This window comes from Malaclemys terrapin, chromosome 2 (assembly GCF_027887155.1).
Source record: "Malaclemys terrapin pileata isolate rMalTer1 chromosome 2, rMalTer1.hap1, whole genome shotgun sequence".
Lineage (NCBI taxonomy): Eukaryota > Metazoa > Chordata > Testudines > Emydidae > Malaclemys > Malaclemys terrapin.
Window position 1 is genome coordinate 271,723,548 of NC_071506.1, and position 14,037 is coordinate 271,737,584.

The 14,037-nt window shown below is 40.2% G+C and overlaps 1 protein-coding gene across 7 annotated transcripts in view; it reads left to right on the plus strand.

The window, feature by feature from the left end:
* The window catches only part of PRKAG2 (protein kinase AMP-activated non-catalytic subunit gamma 2), a 398,056-nt gene extending 387,639 nt beyond the window's left edge, over nucleotides 1-10,417 (plus strand). For all 7 annotated transcript variants that reach the window (XM_054021185.1, XM_054021186.1, XM_054021187.1 and 4 more), the window contains 2 exons: nucleotides 4,044-4,137; nucleotides 7,575-10,417. In XM_054021185.1, the coding sequence (XP_053877160.1) occupies nucleotides 4,044-4,137; nucleotides 7,575-7,606 (126 nt within the window). In that variant the 3' untranslated portion in view covers nucleotides 7,607-10,417. The remainder of the gene's footprint in view (nucleotides 1-4,043; nucleotides 4,138-7,574) is intronic.
* Nucleotides 10,418-14,037: the final 3,620 nt, after the last annotated feature.

Consider the following 14,037-nt stretch of genomic DNA (forward strand, 5'->3'; position numbering starts at 1 on the left):
GAGGAAGTTCTATGACCTGTGTTATATAGGAGGTCAGTGTAGATGATCACAGTGGGCCCTTCTGACTTTGGAATCTGTGAATCTGAGATACAGTGTGTGGAAGGCACTGGGGTTATTAGGAACTAAAAGTTGTGGAGAAGCTGGCTGACCAGATGGCTAGTGATCACACTGTAATTGGGTCTTAACCAAAGTTTCAGTATAATCTGTTGGTAGATTAGGGTACTCCCAGAAATTAAGACTACTGGGAAATTGGTCACCCTTTGCTGACCGGATGGGGAAGAAATATGATAGAATATTATTGGCATCTTTTAAAACTTTTGTGGAATGTCCTTTCAGATTAATTCACTGTCCAGATCATATGACAAGTATAAGTGAAAGAGTTAACAGTGATTTTTAAATTGTTTATAAACTGCAGAATAACCACTACATTGAGATGGATGGAGCAGTATACATCTTACAGCTGTTTTAGTATGTCTCTAGACTCAGGAAGATTGTACCGCTTTTTTGTTTGTTTTAAAAGGTTATCTTTACAAAAAGAGAGGAGGACTACAAACTTAGCTTTCTAAATTAAATCTTTAAATGCTGTGGAAACCATCCTGGCAGATTTTTTAAATCTTGGATGTCTTTTAAGCATGGGGACGAAGTGGGTATTCACCCACGAAAGCTTATGCTCCAATATGTCTGTTATTCTATAAGGTGCCACAGGACTCTTTGTTGCTTTTAAGCATGGAAACCCTTCACACAGGTTTCCAGCGCCCCTGGTTATGAGATGCATTTACAATGAGGCAAACTTAAACAACAAATAAGAGTTCAAGCATGCTAAAAGCATAAAGATATATGTAAATTCAAATGACAAATACATAACATTAACATTACTGCATCATGCATCCCTGATCATGTTTAGTTATTCTATACATCTGGTTCCTACTGATTCTGCCATGTGATGTTACCTGACTGACCAGAGAAGCAGACATTATGAAGTCTAAATCAGTTTCACCTGTAGCTGTATCTACCAATGTTTTGGTGTGATTATCCTCTGTCTTCCTTCTCCAGTATCAGTAGACTTCATATAAGGGAGCAAGAGAGGGGTGTCCACCTATCAAGCCCATTTCAGAAAAATCAAAATTACCCATTTCAGTCATCTTCATGAGTCATTTAAAACATATTATTTCAGTTTCTGCATCCAAGATGTTGCATCTTCAGGGACCCCAATCTTGCATTTATTTAATTTGAGTTAATTCCCAAGATTGTCAGTCCTATTCCTCAGTATTCCATTAGAACTGTATCAACAAACAGTTCTATATCCTCTGGCTTTTTCTGTGCCCACTAAAGCTTGCAGTTTGTGCTACAGTGTGTTTAGAATGACCCACATTATGTCTAACTTTCTATTAATATCTTTAGAGGTCTTAAATCCATTCCAACAGTTTCAAAAAAGATTCCTTCCCTTGGGAGTGCAAGCTGAGCCTGGTAAGGCCATACTTATCCTCCCTCAGTCTGTAAGAATTACACTGTGTTCCTCAATGGACTCACTTTTGCTCACAAGCTTTATGGAATGTCTGGATCCTCCAAAGAACTCTTCAGAAAAAATAAGCCAACCATTAGTGCAGAAATACAAAGGGAGTGATTTGGACAGCATGTCACACAAGGATGTGGCCCATCTTGGCCTGCCTGCCTGACCCTTCCTCGTTAACCTTTGTTTTACCAGGTGACAGCTCCCTGAGAAGGAAAATGACTTTTACAAGAGGAACCTGCTTCTTGAGACTTGCCACTTGATAGCTGCAGTATAGTTCAATTCACACAACTTCAAACATTCACTTAACATCTAATAGGAAAAACTGTATGTATTTTGTGCACATTGTATAACAAATGAAATTTTTCTATATAAATGGATACACTATAAATACACAAATATAAAATATTTCTCAATGAGTCAGCTTTATATAGAGGCCCACAAATATTCTAGAAATCTTGCCCTGTTCCCCAGTGAAGTTAGAAGCTGCCCATTGGCACAAAATAGTTTGTGTCTTGTGTGTAAAACACTTACTTTTACTATAAAAATTCCAGGTGTGTACTAAATTGATCTTTTTGGTTGCTAAACAAGAATGCTTAATCATACTGGTATTAAGTGTTTAATTCATATACTAATAATTTTTCTTAATGGAACTCACGACACAATGTGAGAAAGATGACCAAGTGATTAAATGTGCGTAATATACAGAAAACTAATATCCGTGTCTAAAGTATCACCAGCACAATTTCATTAGAAGAAAAAAAATATAAAAACAGAATTTTCCCCCTTTTCTTTCTATTTCTTTCCTGTGTTCCCCATTTGTATCAGGTGGGTATGACTGTTCAAATACAAGAGAAGAGGAGCTCTAAGGTATCCTGACTGGTATGTAGTTAACCTCAGTCCTAAATTAACGTACCATTACTTTAATCAAACCAGAGATGCTGCTTTCATGCTGTTATCCCCTTGGTGAGGGTGATGAGGTTTCTTCTTTGCACTTACTAGTATTTGAGAAATTTGATAGCCTAGCGCTAAGGGGGTTCCAAGGTGTTAATAAAAGAAATAGGAAAGTTGTTCACATTTCAACTCTTTTTTTGCCCTTGTCACTTGTATCTGTCATCCCTAATCTCATCTTTGAGAGAGATTAATGCCAGTTCTCATTGAAATACTGTGCTGGAAGCAGTAATCTCACTATTTACGTTTTTACTCATTTGGACATCTTTCCCATGAAAAAAAGTGATGTCTTGCAGAAAACTGATTTTTAATGATAGTAAAAAAGAAGAAATGGTTAAATGTTGAACCGTAAGATAAATGATCAAGAGTATTCAGCTGTTAGATATCTACATTTTATACTCAAGTAGATGATCAACTCTTACTCTTGAAGTTTATCAGTATAACTGTATGTTGCAGTTAAATTCGATTATTCAAACTGAAATTGTTAAACAAACTTTTCACTATTTATGCAACAAGTAAATAATATTGCTCTCAACTTGTAACAAAACTAGATTGGTTAGCTTCACTTTGTTTCTGATTAGGTTCATTTTTCTGGTCCTGATGAATGCTGCAATGTTTAGATTATAAACTCAGAAGGTGAATATTTGTTGATGAAAACTCTGTTTATGATAGATAGATAGATAGATAAATAGATAAAAAAATGTGAAACATTTCTGTTGGTCTTAAAATTCTACTCTGAAAAGTGACTGTAAAAATATCACCTTGCTATTCACAAATCTCTGGATATTCAGAGTTGTATCTACTTGGTCTAGCAACCCATCTTTGCTACTTCACTCTCCTAGCTGTGTTATCTCTGCAGTATGACATGAAATCTGTTCAGACTTCATGCAAAATTAGCAGAATTGTTATTCAGGTTCCAATTTTAGAATCAGATTTGGCCCTCAATCTCACCTGTCTAATCCCATTACAGAGAAGTGTCACTGAAAACAACTTGAATACGATGAGCTTGAATAAATCTGATTGCAAAATTTGACATACACAATCTCCTCTTCCTGATGATGGTGCACATGCAAGGACGCAGCTTGTGAATATAAGATGCCAGGTTGAGTTGGCAGAGACTGTCAGTTGGAAAAATCTCTCTTTAAAGTCAAGTACTTATCATTGTACTCTAATTCATATCAATGTATTCAGAGGTTATTGACTCAAATTTGAAACTCACAATGGCACTTCAGAGTTGCTTTTCAGAACAGAGCTATGCTAAGTCTTAAAGGCTTAGGTTTTGTAAAAATAAATATATTATTTCTGGGTTGATATCGCTTGACAAGGGTCCCTTTTGCTGCAATATCACACAAATATTACAACTGTGTGCTCCTTTAAGTAGTAGCTTAAGCATGTTGTGATATACCACCATATTAAAATGTTAGTCAAGAAACTGATGACTGAACAATTTCTTCCCTCTAATTCTGGAAATTTGCCCACCTTACGCACTTTATTTTAGGACTCTTTGTTTCACTGTTGCCATTATTTATCAATCAGAAAAATAAAATTCCTATCCAATAAAATGTATTTTCCCTGCTTGCAGGTTCATCGTCTGGTAGTAGTGAATGAAGCAGATAGCATTGTGGGTATCATCTCCCTCTCTGACATTCTACAAGCATTGGTGCTCACGCCAGCAGGTATAGATGCTGCCTTCTGTCCTCTTTTCATAAACCTTCAGGTACAGTAGGGTATAGCATAGCATGCTGTTCTTAGTCTGCTTGATTTGTTGCTAATGTCTATTATAGACTTTAAGGTCCGAAGGAACCATCGAGTTCCTCTAGTCTGACCTGCACATTGCAGGCCATGGAATCTTGCCCACCCACTCCTGTAATAGACCCATAACCTTTAGCTGAGTGATTGAAGTCCTCAAACCATGATTTAAAGACTTGAAATTACACAAAATCCACCATTTACACTAGTTTAAACCTGCAAGTGACCCTGTGCTCCATGCTGCAGGGTCTCTGCCAATCTGACTTGGGGGGTGGTGGGGATTCTTTCCTGCCCCCAAATATGGCAATCAGTTAGACCCTGAGCATTTCAGCAAGATCCAACAGCCAGACACCTGGGAAAGAATTCTCTATAGTAACTCAGAGCCCTCCCCTCTAGGGGGTCCCATCACTGACCATTTGGGATATTTGCTGCTAGCAGTCAAACATCAGCTATATGCCATTGTAAGCAGTTTTATCATACCATCCCCTCCATAAACTTAACAAGCTCAGTCTTGAACCCAGTTAGGTTTTTTTTACCTCTCCTGGAAGGCTTCCAGAACTTCAGTCCTCCAATGGTTAGAAACCTTCGTCTAATTTCAAGCCTAAACTTGTTGAATGACCAGTTTATATCAATTCGTTCTTCTCTCCACACTGTTGCTTAACTTAAATAACTCCTCTCCCTCCCTGGTATTTATCCCTCTGATGTATTTATAGAGAGCAATTGTATCTCCCCTCAGCCTTCATTTGGTTAGGCTAAACAAGCCAAGCTCTTTGAGTCTCCTCTCATAAGGTAGGTTTTCCATTACTCTGATAATCTTAGTAGCCCTTTTCTACACCTGTTCCAGTTTGAATTCATCTTTCTTAAATATGGGAGACCCAAATTGTACACAGTACCATTATACATCTCATCTGGAATACTAACACTTCCCTGTCTCTGCTGGAAATATCTCGCCTGAGCCATCCTAAGATTGTATTAGCCTTTTTCGCAGCTGCATCATTGGCAGCTCATTGTCATCCTGAGATCAATCAATACACCCAGGTCTTTCTCCTCCTCTGTCACTTCAAACAGATAAGTCCCCAGCTTATAGCAAAAATCACCATATCCAGAAATATTGCTATTATATTTATTGTCTTGATGTCAAATACGATAACTGTTAAAACACATTTTCTAGTGTACTTTCCATTTTTGGCAGAAAAAACAACTAAATCTCCATGTTCAAGTTTGTAGGAAAGGTGAATCTGGATGATTTATTTTAAGTATTATACTAGCTTTCACCATTAGTCAAAATTTGCTTATGGAGTGTAGAACAGAGCATTCCATGAATGCTATTGCTGTTGGCTGTGGAGGCTGCTATATCTCATTTCTAGGAAAAAAACTGGGGCTTATGTTTTGAGAGGAGGAAGTATGGAATCAAAATGTGGGATACTTAATTAAAACTACTGACAGGTACCCTGTCACATAAATCAGAAGTTTTATAAAACTCTCACCATTTATGCTGATGCTGTTTTGTATTTCTCTCAGCTTAAGCAATGGAAAACAATAGCCAGTTTCACTTTTTATAGTAAGTTTTCACTTTTAGGTTCTACAGTTAGTACAATGCTGCAAAGTTTTAAGCAAAAACCCTCATTCCATTTTAATGGTGGGGTGAAGAGAGACAAACATTTGAGTCAAGATTTTTTTTGTTTAAACACAAAAAGTTTCCTGAATGTTGGGCCAAATTTAATCTAATACTGCCCCTTTAAAAGAAAGTGTCTAACCATAAGCCCAAGTGGAATTTTTCATTTGCATTGATAATGCTAAATTTAGTTTGAGATCAGTCGTGGTGTCTGCCTATGTATATATGGAGAAAGGAAGTGTGACTGTTAGGAGGAGAGACCATAGGATTTCTCCTCTAAGTGGTAGATAGTGGTTGCTGTAGGTAAGGGAAAAAAACAGGTGGGCGGGGCAGAACTTGTGGTATTTAACATAGTGCACAATCTCTCTCCACAACTGAAGTCCAGCTGTCGCAACCCCAGGTTTCCTATGGCCATCTGCTGCCACCACCAAGCTTCTCACCTTGGGGCAACCCTTCCTCTGTTCGCTTGTTAGAAGGACTCAGTCCTTCTGAGGGTCTCCGGTAGGTGTTCGTTGAAGGCCACTACAGAAATTACCACAGCTCCACTCCAGATTGAATTAACAAACTTGTAGTGTATTATTTACAATTAAAACCTATGAATGAACTGATCATCTGGAAGTGCTCACTGGTCTTTCAAGCCATGGAGTCCTGTGTTCTCCCGGTCTGGTCTCACTGCAGCCCCCTCAGCAGCCCAGACATCTTTAATACTTCATGGGCCAGTCTCTGGAGTCTGGAGAAACCTTTCTTGGTAACTTCAGAAAACCTGGATAAAACCACCTTCTGCTGGCAAGTCTCCACATTTAACTCTAACAGTTCTCTTCCAACTGCTGACTTTCAAACAGACATTCCAGGGTGGCTCTAGCAACCTCATGGGCCCTCAGAGGTCTTAGATTTCAAATCTCTATCTTGCTTCCTCACACATTTTACCTCCCTGATACCTAAAATAATAATCTAAATACAGCACATACCCTAACATTCCCCAACCCATTGGCTTAAAGTTGCTGGCTAAAGAGTGCTCATCTCCGGGATCAGTGATTGGGCTCACTTTGAGTGCAGCTTCATCCTCATTCAGCTCATGGCCAGCTGGCTGCCTGGAACTGAAGAGGAGAGAAAGGGCTTGATGCTGCAACCCAGAAGCAGAGGTAGTGGTGAAGAGCCTAAAAGAAATCCAGTATACTGAATGGTCTTCCAGCCCTGTCACCACTTGTTCTTCCAGGACAGTTGGACCACCCATTAATCAGGCTCTTCCTCTGTGCTAAAGTAAACTGACGCACCAGCATAATACAGATAGTGTGGGAATCCTCTTTGCTCGGTCTCAAGCGGGTCTTCACCTTGAGGGAGCTTTAGTGCTGAACTTGACTGCCGTCAAAGACCAAAAAAAAAAAAGCACCAAGGGTCTTTTGTGCCATGGTTCTTGACCTCATCCTAGAAGAATCATCACCATTGGTTCAGCAACTGTGTGGTTGATTTGCCTTCTATGGCACTTGGCTGCTATGCTGAGGGGCGCCTCTTAAAAAAAAAAAACAGACAGACAAAGCCCCTCTGGCTTTGCTCATGTTCCTAATTACTAAAATTAACATGTCTTCTTCAAGAATGGTATTGACTATTAACTTAAGAGCCTCATACATAGTGAGTCAGTGTTGCAATATCCCAAATATGCTCCAGAACAGTGTTTTTCAAACTGCCTTTCCATGACTCTGAAGTACTGTTTGACTTTTTGAAAAGTCTGAATTTTTTTTCTATGAACAGGTGCCAAACAAAAGGAGAGTGAAACTGAGTGACTGCTGTGAATGTATAAAGCTTTCTAGGAGAACTTGAACAAAGTTTCTGGGTCAAGTTTGCCTCAAGAACACTGACTGCAATAGAAACGAGAAGAACGGTTATGAGAATGTGTATTGAAACTCAGTGATGGGTAATGTCTGTATTTTCTGCCAGTGGTGTCGCAAAAAAGCAGCATGACAAAAAAGCTTATATGTTAAAAAATGTAGGCTTGCATTTCAAAATGTCTTCAAAACGTTTGCTGAAAGACTGTCCTTCATTAAAATGCACTGTATTCTGAAACTGTTTCATTCGTATTTGACAGAAGTCACTGGTCAGCAACAGACATCTGACATAAGGCAAGTGTATGGCATATTCATATCATAGTGCCTTATGTCAAATACAGCAATATGTCATCGGTTGCCCATCACTGTCAGAGGAAGTATTGTGCTAAACAAGACACTGTATTTGAATGTGAAAGTCTTTAAACCTAAAACCAAATCAGTTTCAGTTCTCATTAGATTTGTCATAAAAGTTGTAATTTGAATATCAGTAGATTACTTTAAAACTTTAATGACAGTTTCGTGTTTTTAATGTTACATTCTGAACTGATATGTAAAACAAGACTGATTTAAAAACAGCTTTATTTATTTTTACTTTCATGGCAATTTTTTACACATTTTTGGTGGATAGCTAAAATTTCACCATGTCCATTAATAAACTGTTGATTGTTATACAAAAAAGTGGCAGATTTTTCTCATTTTTTAACACTTGGGAGCTGCAGAAGCTGTAGCTTCTAGATCAGCCCCCATTACTTCAGTCTAAGGTTTTCAAAAGCACATGTTGAAAAGTGTTATTCTGTACTGTAATAGACAGGTACCGTGGAGAAGACTAAGTGCCAGAGAGCTATATATTTTCCTGTGTACTAAAATGTTAAATCATGTTTGTAAGATTGCAGATACGATTTTTTGTAAATTATAATGGATATACAGTTTTCGTACAGATGCAAAGAGCGATGAAAGGTTTTTGCTAATGTAAATGCACCGTAAAGCTTAGAGATCACACTATATAATTGTAGACTTTCTTCTGCAGATGGAAGAAATTAAACAAACCTTACTATAGCAGTTTTTGAAAATGCCAGGTATCTTTGCATGTACAGATTTTACATGCTTCTTACATCCTTTTTTCCCACCTAGATATTTGTTATAATGTAAGACATTGAATCACTCTTATCTCCCTTCCCTCTTTACAGGCTAATTGTACATTAAAGGGACACTGTTACTTTAAAAGCAAACGTCTTTACCTGGGTTATTGTATAACACCTTTACACTATCAAAACTGAATGAATGGTGTTTCTCCATTTCTCCCAGATAGGACAATGAAAATGGATTGATTTGTCACTCTCTAATTCCCGGCACAGGATGGGAAATGTTTAAATTAAACTTAAACTACATTAATGACTTGTTTTTAAAAAAAAAAAAAAAATGAAAAACCTGTCTTGTCAAAACTTGCTTTCTATAAACCTAAAGTTTGGGTCTACTATTGACAACTCCTTTTTTAATAGCACCTCAGACGTTTTTTCAGTATAAAATCTCAACACATTCACATAGTACACGGTCAAAAAAATTCTTCACTGATTTTTTTCTCTCCCTTGCTTATCCCCTCTGAAAAGTTATAAAGGGTCTTTCTCTAAAAACTTTTCCTTTCTGACTAGATAAAAATTGACTCTTTCCCATATAGTTGGAATGGTGCTGAAGTTTAAATGGCTGCTTTGGTTTAACAATAACCTCAGCATATAGAGTTCATCATCCCCATCATAAATACCATTGTCCAAGCTCTGGGAATAATGTTGGTGGAGAGAGAAAAATAAAACTGAATGGGGTGGCTCTTGTTTTTTGCTCCTGTGGCAGTGTGGTAGAATTTTTTTTTCTTTGCAACTTCTTCAAAGTTAAGACCTCAACATTGTCCCTTTTTTTAGAGAGCACTTGCATAATGTATGTGTTCAACACGGTCTGTTTTATTGGTGGTGTGTATGTATAAGCCCACCGTTCTGCCGAAGAAGGGACGAAAATGTTATTCAATTGATGTGGTAAGGGAGACTGATTAAAGCAGAAGTTTAGTCACTTGAGAATTAATTATATTGGCTGAACTCCCTCCTGTCATAGGGAGAATCACAATCTGGTCTAAGTCTTTACGAAAAAGAATTATCTGAATTATTGCATAATAATTAAAACCAAAATGCTCTAAATTCATAAAGGAGTGAGAGACCCACAAAAGGAGGCTGAGGTTTTTGCTTCTGATTCATCAAAGCACCGAAGTGTGCGCTTAAAGTTAGTGTTTGCTGAATTGGGTCCTAAGTCTGGAACAGTACCCTTTTCTCCCACTTTTTATTTGGGCATTGCTGAGCATACAAACACATTGTAAGACCCTCTGATAAAAGGAGTACAACCCTGTTACATACCACTGGGAAAATATTTATCACAAATACAGGTGGTGTACAGACTGCTGTACTATTCCCAATACAGCATTATCTGTTTTAAGACACACGAGTTCTTACTGTCGTATGCTGTAAATAATATGTATGGCCTATGTACTGCATTTGGTAAAGTGTTGAATTTGAGTAATCTACATCAAAATAATTGAACGGCTTTAAAATAAACATGTAAAGCATTGCTCTTATACCACAAAATGAAATGCATTCAAATGTTTGTTTTTGTGTGTTTAAAAAAACATGAATGTAAGGAGTTTTTTTAATACAATCAAGTGAAATGAAATGTCTGTTACAAAACTTGAAATAGCTTAGTTTGTGAAATAAAATGCCAGTTAGACATGCAGAGTCGCATTAATTTTCAGTACTATGAACTTACTATGCAAATCATACTTTCAAAACCAAGGCCTTCACAACCCTAAGCAAATTCTGTCTGCCTCCCCTTGTAATTTCCCCACCTCCCACAGCAGGCCCTGCTAATAGTTAAATTGACATTAGAAATAGGCAAAATCACATTGATTTAAAAATGATGGTAGCTAGAGCTAACATTTTAATTATGTAGTATACTGTAAATGCAATTCAAATTCAGTCCTTGAATAATGAGGAAAGTGCGGGGCAAGGTCTGTGGAAGAAAGTAGTGGAGTCTAGTCTCTTCTCAATCCTTTCTTCTTGAGATTCGACGTGGAAGTTTATCCCATTGTTATTGGATTCTAGAGATTCTCCACATCCCATCTGTGATCACTTATGTCATGCAGCACAACTCCTCCCTCACAGACCTATCTTATATTTGAAAGAGTGCGTCTCCATCTGAAATTCAGCTCTTTTTCTCAAATAGACAAGTGCTTCTGTCCTTGCAGATGTAAAAATCACTCCCTCCCTTTCCTTGGGGCCATATCACCTGTGTGCCACATTATCTATTTTAATTTTCTGATTTATCTATAAAGAATTTTTCATTTTAAAATTATCCTTTATCGGTCAAGTTGGTCTTTATTCCATAGGTAGCCAAAATCATAGGGGTGGGATCAAGAACTAGATACTGAACAGGAGCATTCCTTCAAAGAACAGAGCTGGCCATTACTCAGTTTTTGTTCCTTGTAGTTGACCCTTAACTTGCCAGGAAGCTTAGAAGCACTCTCATAAGCATGAGAGTAAGTCTTCCTCTAAGTTCACTTCAAAGAAGTCAGACTTGACTGTAGGCAAGCCTACCAGCTTCACCCATGAGGACTTAGGATGTCCTAAGTCCCAGAGGCATGACAAGAAAGGCCATAAACATTGGGCTCCATCAGTACTGGACTCTGTTCCCTCAGTACCATCATCCCCAGCTCTGCCCAAACCCTAGGGTCTGTCGGTACGAAGTATGATCACTGCCAACTTTGGATACCACCCCAGGGTCTGACAGCCCAGACTAGCAGAACCTCTGCCACAGTTGGGAGATCTGAATCTGTTGACGCCCCACAGGACATTTTCACTTTTCTGGATTCAGAATCCCCTCCTCCATCAGGCCCCTCCATTTCCAGGGAGATAATATCACCTCAGAGAGAATCGACTGCTGGAAGGAGCTTATCACCTGTCTTATACACAGAATACATCGCCCAACAGTACCACCACTGGAACCGGAATCAATCTTCTCCTCATCAGGAGATTGAGCCATTGAATGAACCACTCTTCCCTTACCCTATGTGTCCTCCACCACCCAAAAGGCCACAGCAGTTTGGGACCAACCTCCGCCTTATTTAACTCAAAGCTGCTGGTACCATATGCCATGGAGGTCCCCCGAATACCTATTGACCCCCTCCTACTGGCCATATTGGGGGCATTGGGATCATTACTCCCCCTGCAGAGTTGATCCAATCTGCCAAGATGTCACCCCTTGTCTCCCCTCTAAGGGGACACTCAGATCTGTCCCCCAATCTGACAGGAGGAGGAGCGTTACATTCCGGATCCGGCAGTTCTGCCAGAATCAGCAAGACTGCCATCGTCCTCCCCAGCCGAAGCGATGATTCATAGGTTTTTCTTCCCCTCTCCCCTGATTACTTCAGGCAATTCTAGGACCACCCTCACAGAGTTGCTGGAAAGCTTCAGATTACTCTCGAGGAAATGCAAGACTCCCAGCACAACCTCTTAAACATTCTGCATGCTTCCAGACCCAACAGAATAGCTCTTCCTGTTTATGAAGCCATACTAAAGCCATCTAGGACAGTTTGACACACCCCTGCCACCTGCACATCTATTCCAAAGGGGTGGAGAAAAATTAAGTGCTGGCCAATGGTGTGGAATTTTTGTTTTCTCACTCTACTCCCAGTCACTAGTAGATGGGAGGGATAGCTCAGTGGTTTGGCTTGCTAAACCCAGGGTTGTGAGTTCAATCCTTGAGGGGGCCATTTAGGGATCTGGGGCAAAAACAGTACTTGGTCCTGCTAGTGAAGGCAGGGGGCTGGACTCTATGACCTTTCAAGGTCCCTTCCAGTTCTAGGAGATAGGATATCTCCATTAATTAATAATTATTAACTAAGTCCATGCCGCTTCTGAAAGGGCTAGATAGCAACATCCTCAGTCGTCAACTGCTGACAAAGAGGGCAAACACCTGGATCTGATGGGAAGAAAGGTCTTCTCATCATCCAGTCTCCAGTTCAGGATGGCCAATTACCAGTCACTATTGGCTAAAGAAGATTTCCTAAACTATGCCAAGTTTGAGGAGTTTACTGACAGCCTTCTGAAACAGAACAGAACTTGTTTTCAAGCTTTGATAGATGAAGGCAAACTGATAGGACCACTTCCAATCTTCAATGATGCGGATACCTCCTCTAGAGCTATGACTACTGCCAGCATCATATTAAGGAAGTCATGGCTCTGTGTCAGGGTTTCCTAAGGAGATCCAGAATACCATTTGAGGACCTACACTTCAATGAACTGCACCTCTTCAATCAGAAGACGGACAAGTCCCTCCAAAGCCTGAAGGATTCCTGAGCTACCTTCTGCTCACTGGGGATATACATGCCTGCCCCTAAGAAGAAGTTTAATCACCCATCGGTCAAATCTAGACATGGCTCAGCAGTTTTTCCATCAGAGGCCCTATGAACCACCACGTCAGAGACAGAAGTTTCAAAAGTCCTGCTCGCCTACACCCTCTGCAACAGGATCAAGATCTCAATCTCAGCCCCCTGCGTGACATTATTTTTGACAGGAGCTCAAGAGCAGCAAAACACTAAGGCCTTGTCTACACTACAGGGGACATTTGATCTAAGATACGCAATTTGCATTATGTGAATAGCATAACTCAAATCGACGTAGCTTAAATCTACTTACCGCAGGGTCCACACTATGCAATGTCGACGGGAGACACTCTCCCATTGACTCCCCTTACTCTTTTCGATTCGGTGGAATACAGGAATCGACGGGAGAGCAACCTGCGGGTCTTCGCTAGACACGCTAAATCAACTGCCAATGCATTCACTGCCGCTCGCCGATGCATCCATCGCCACTCGTCAATCCCCCGGTAAGTGTAGACAAGCCCTCAGTCCAACACCTCTCGACCCATACACATACCATTAGCGGGTCATCTAGCACCCTTTTTCAACATTTGGAGTGCAAAAGCAATGGACCAGAGGGTGCTGAACATCATCCACTCTGGCTATATCAGGCCTGCACAACATACGGCCCGTGGGGGGATTCTAAACCCCACGCACCCATCTGTCTTGTGTCCCAACCGCACATTGGTTGGGACGCCCTTTAACCACTCGCTCACCATCACCGCCAAAGTCCCGAGGCTGCCGTGGTGGCGCTTCCTGGGGCAGCTCCTGATGGCGTGCCTGCCCGCCGACAGGAGCCAGCGATGGGGGCGGCTGAGTCCAGCCAAATCAGAGCTGCAAGGGCGGGGCTTTCAGCCCCCCCCGCCCCCGACCCGACGCTGGCGCAAGGATATTTTTGCGCCCTCACGCACCACCGGCCCCCCCTGCCCCAAGTGAG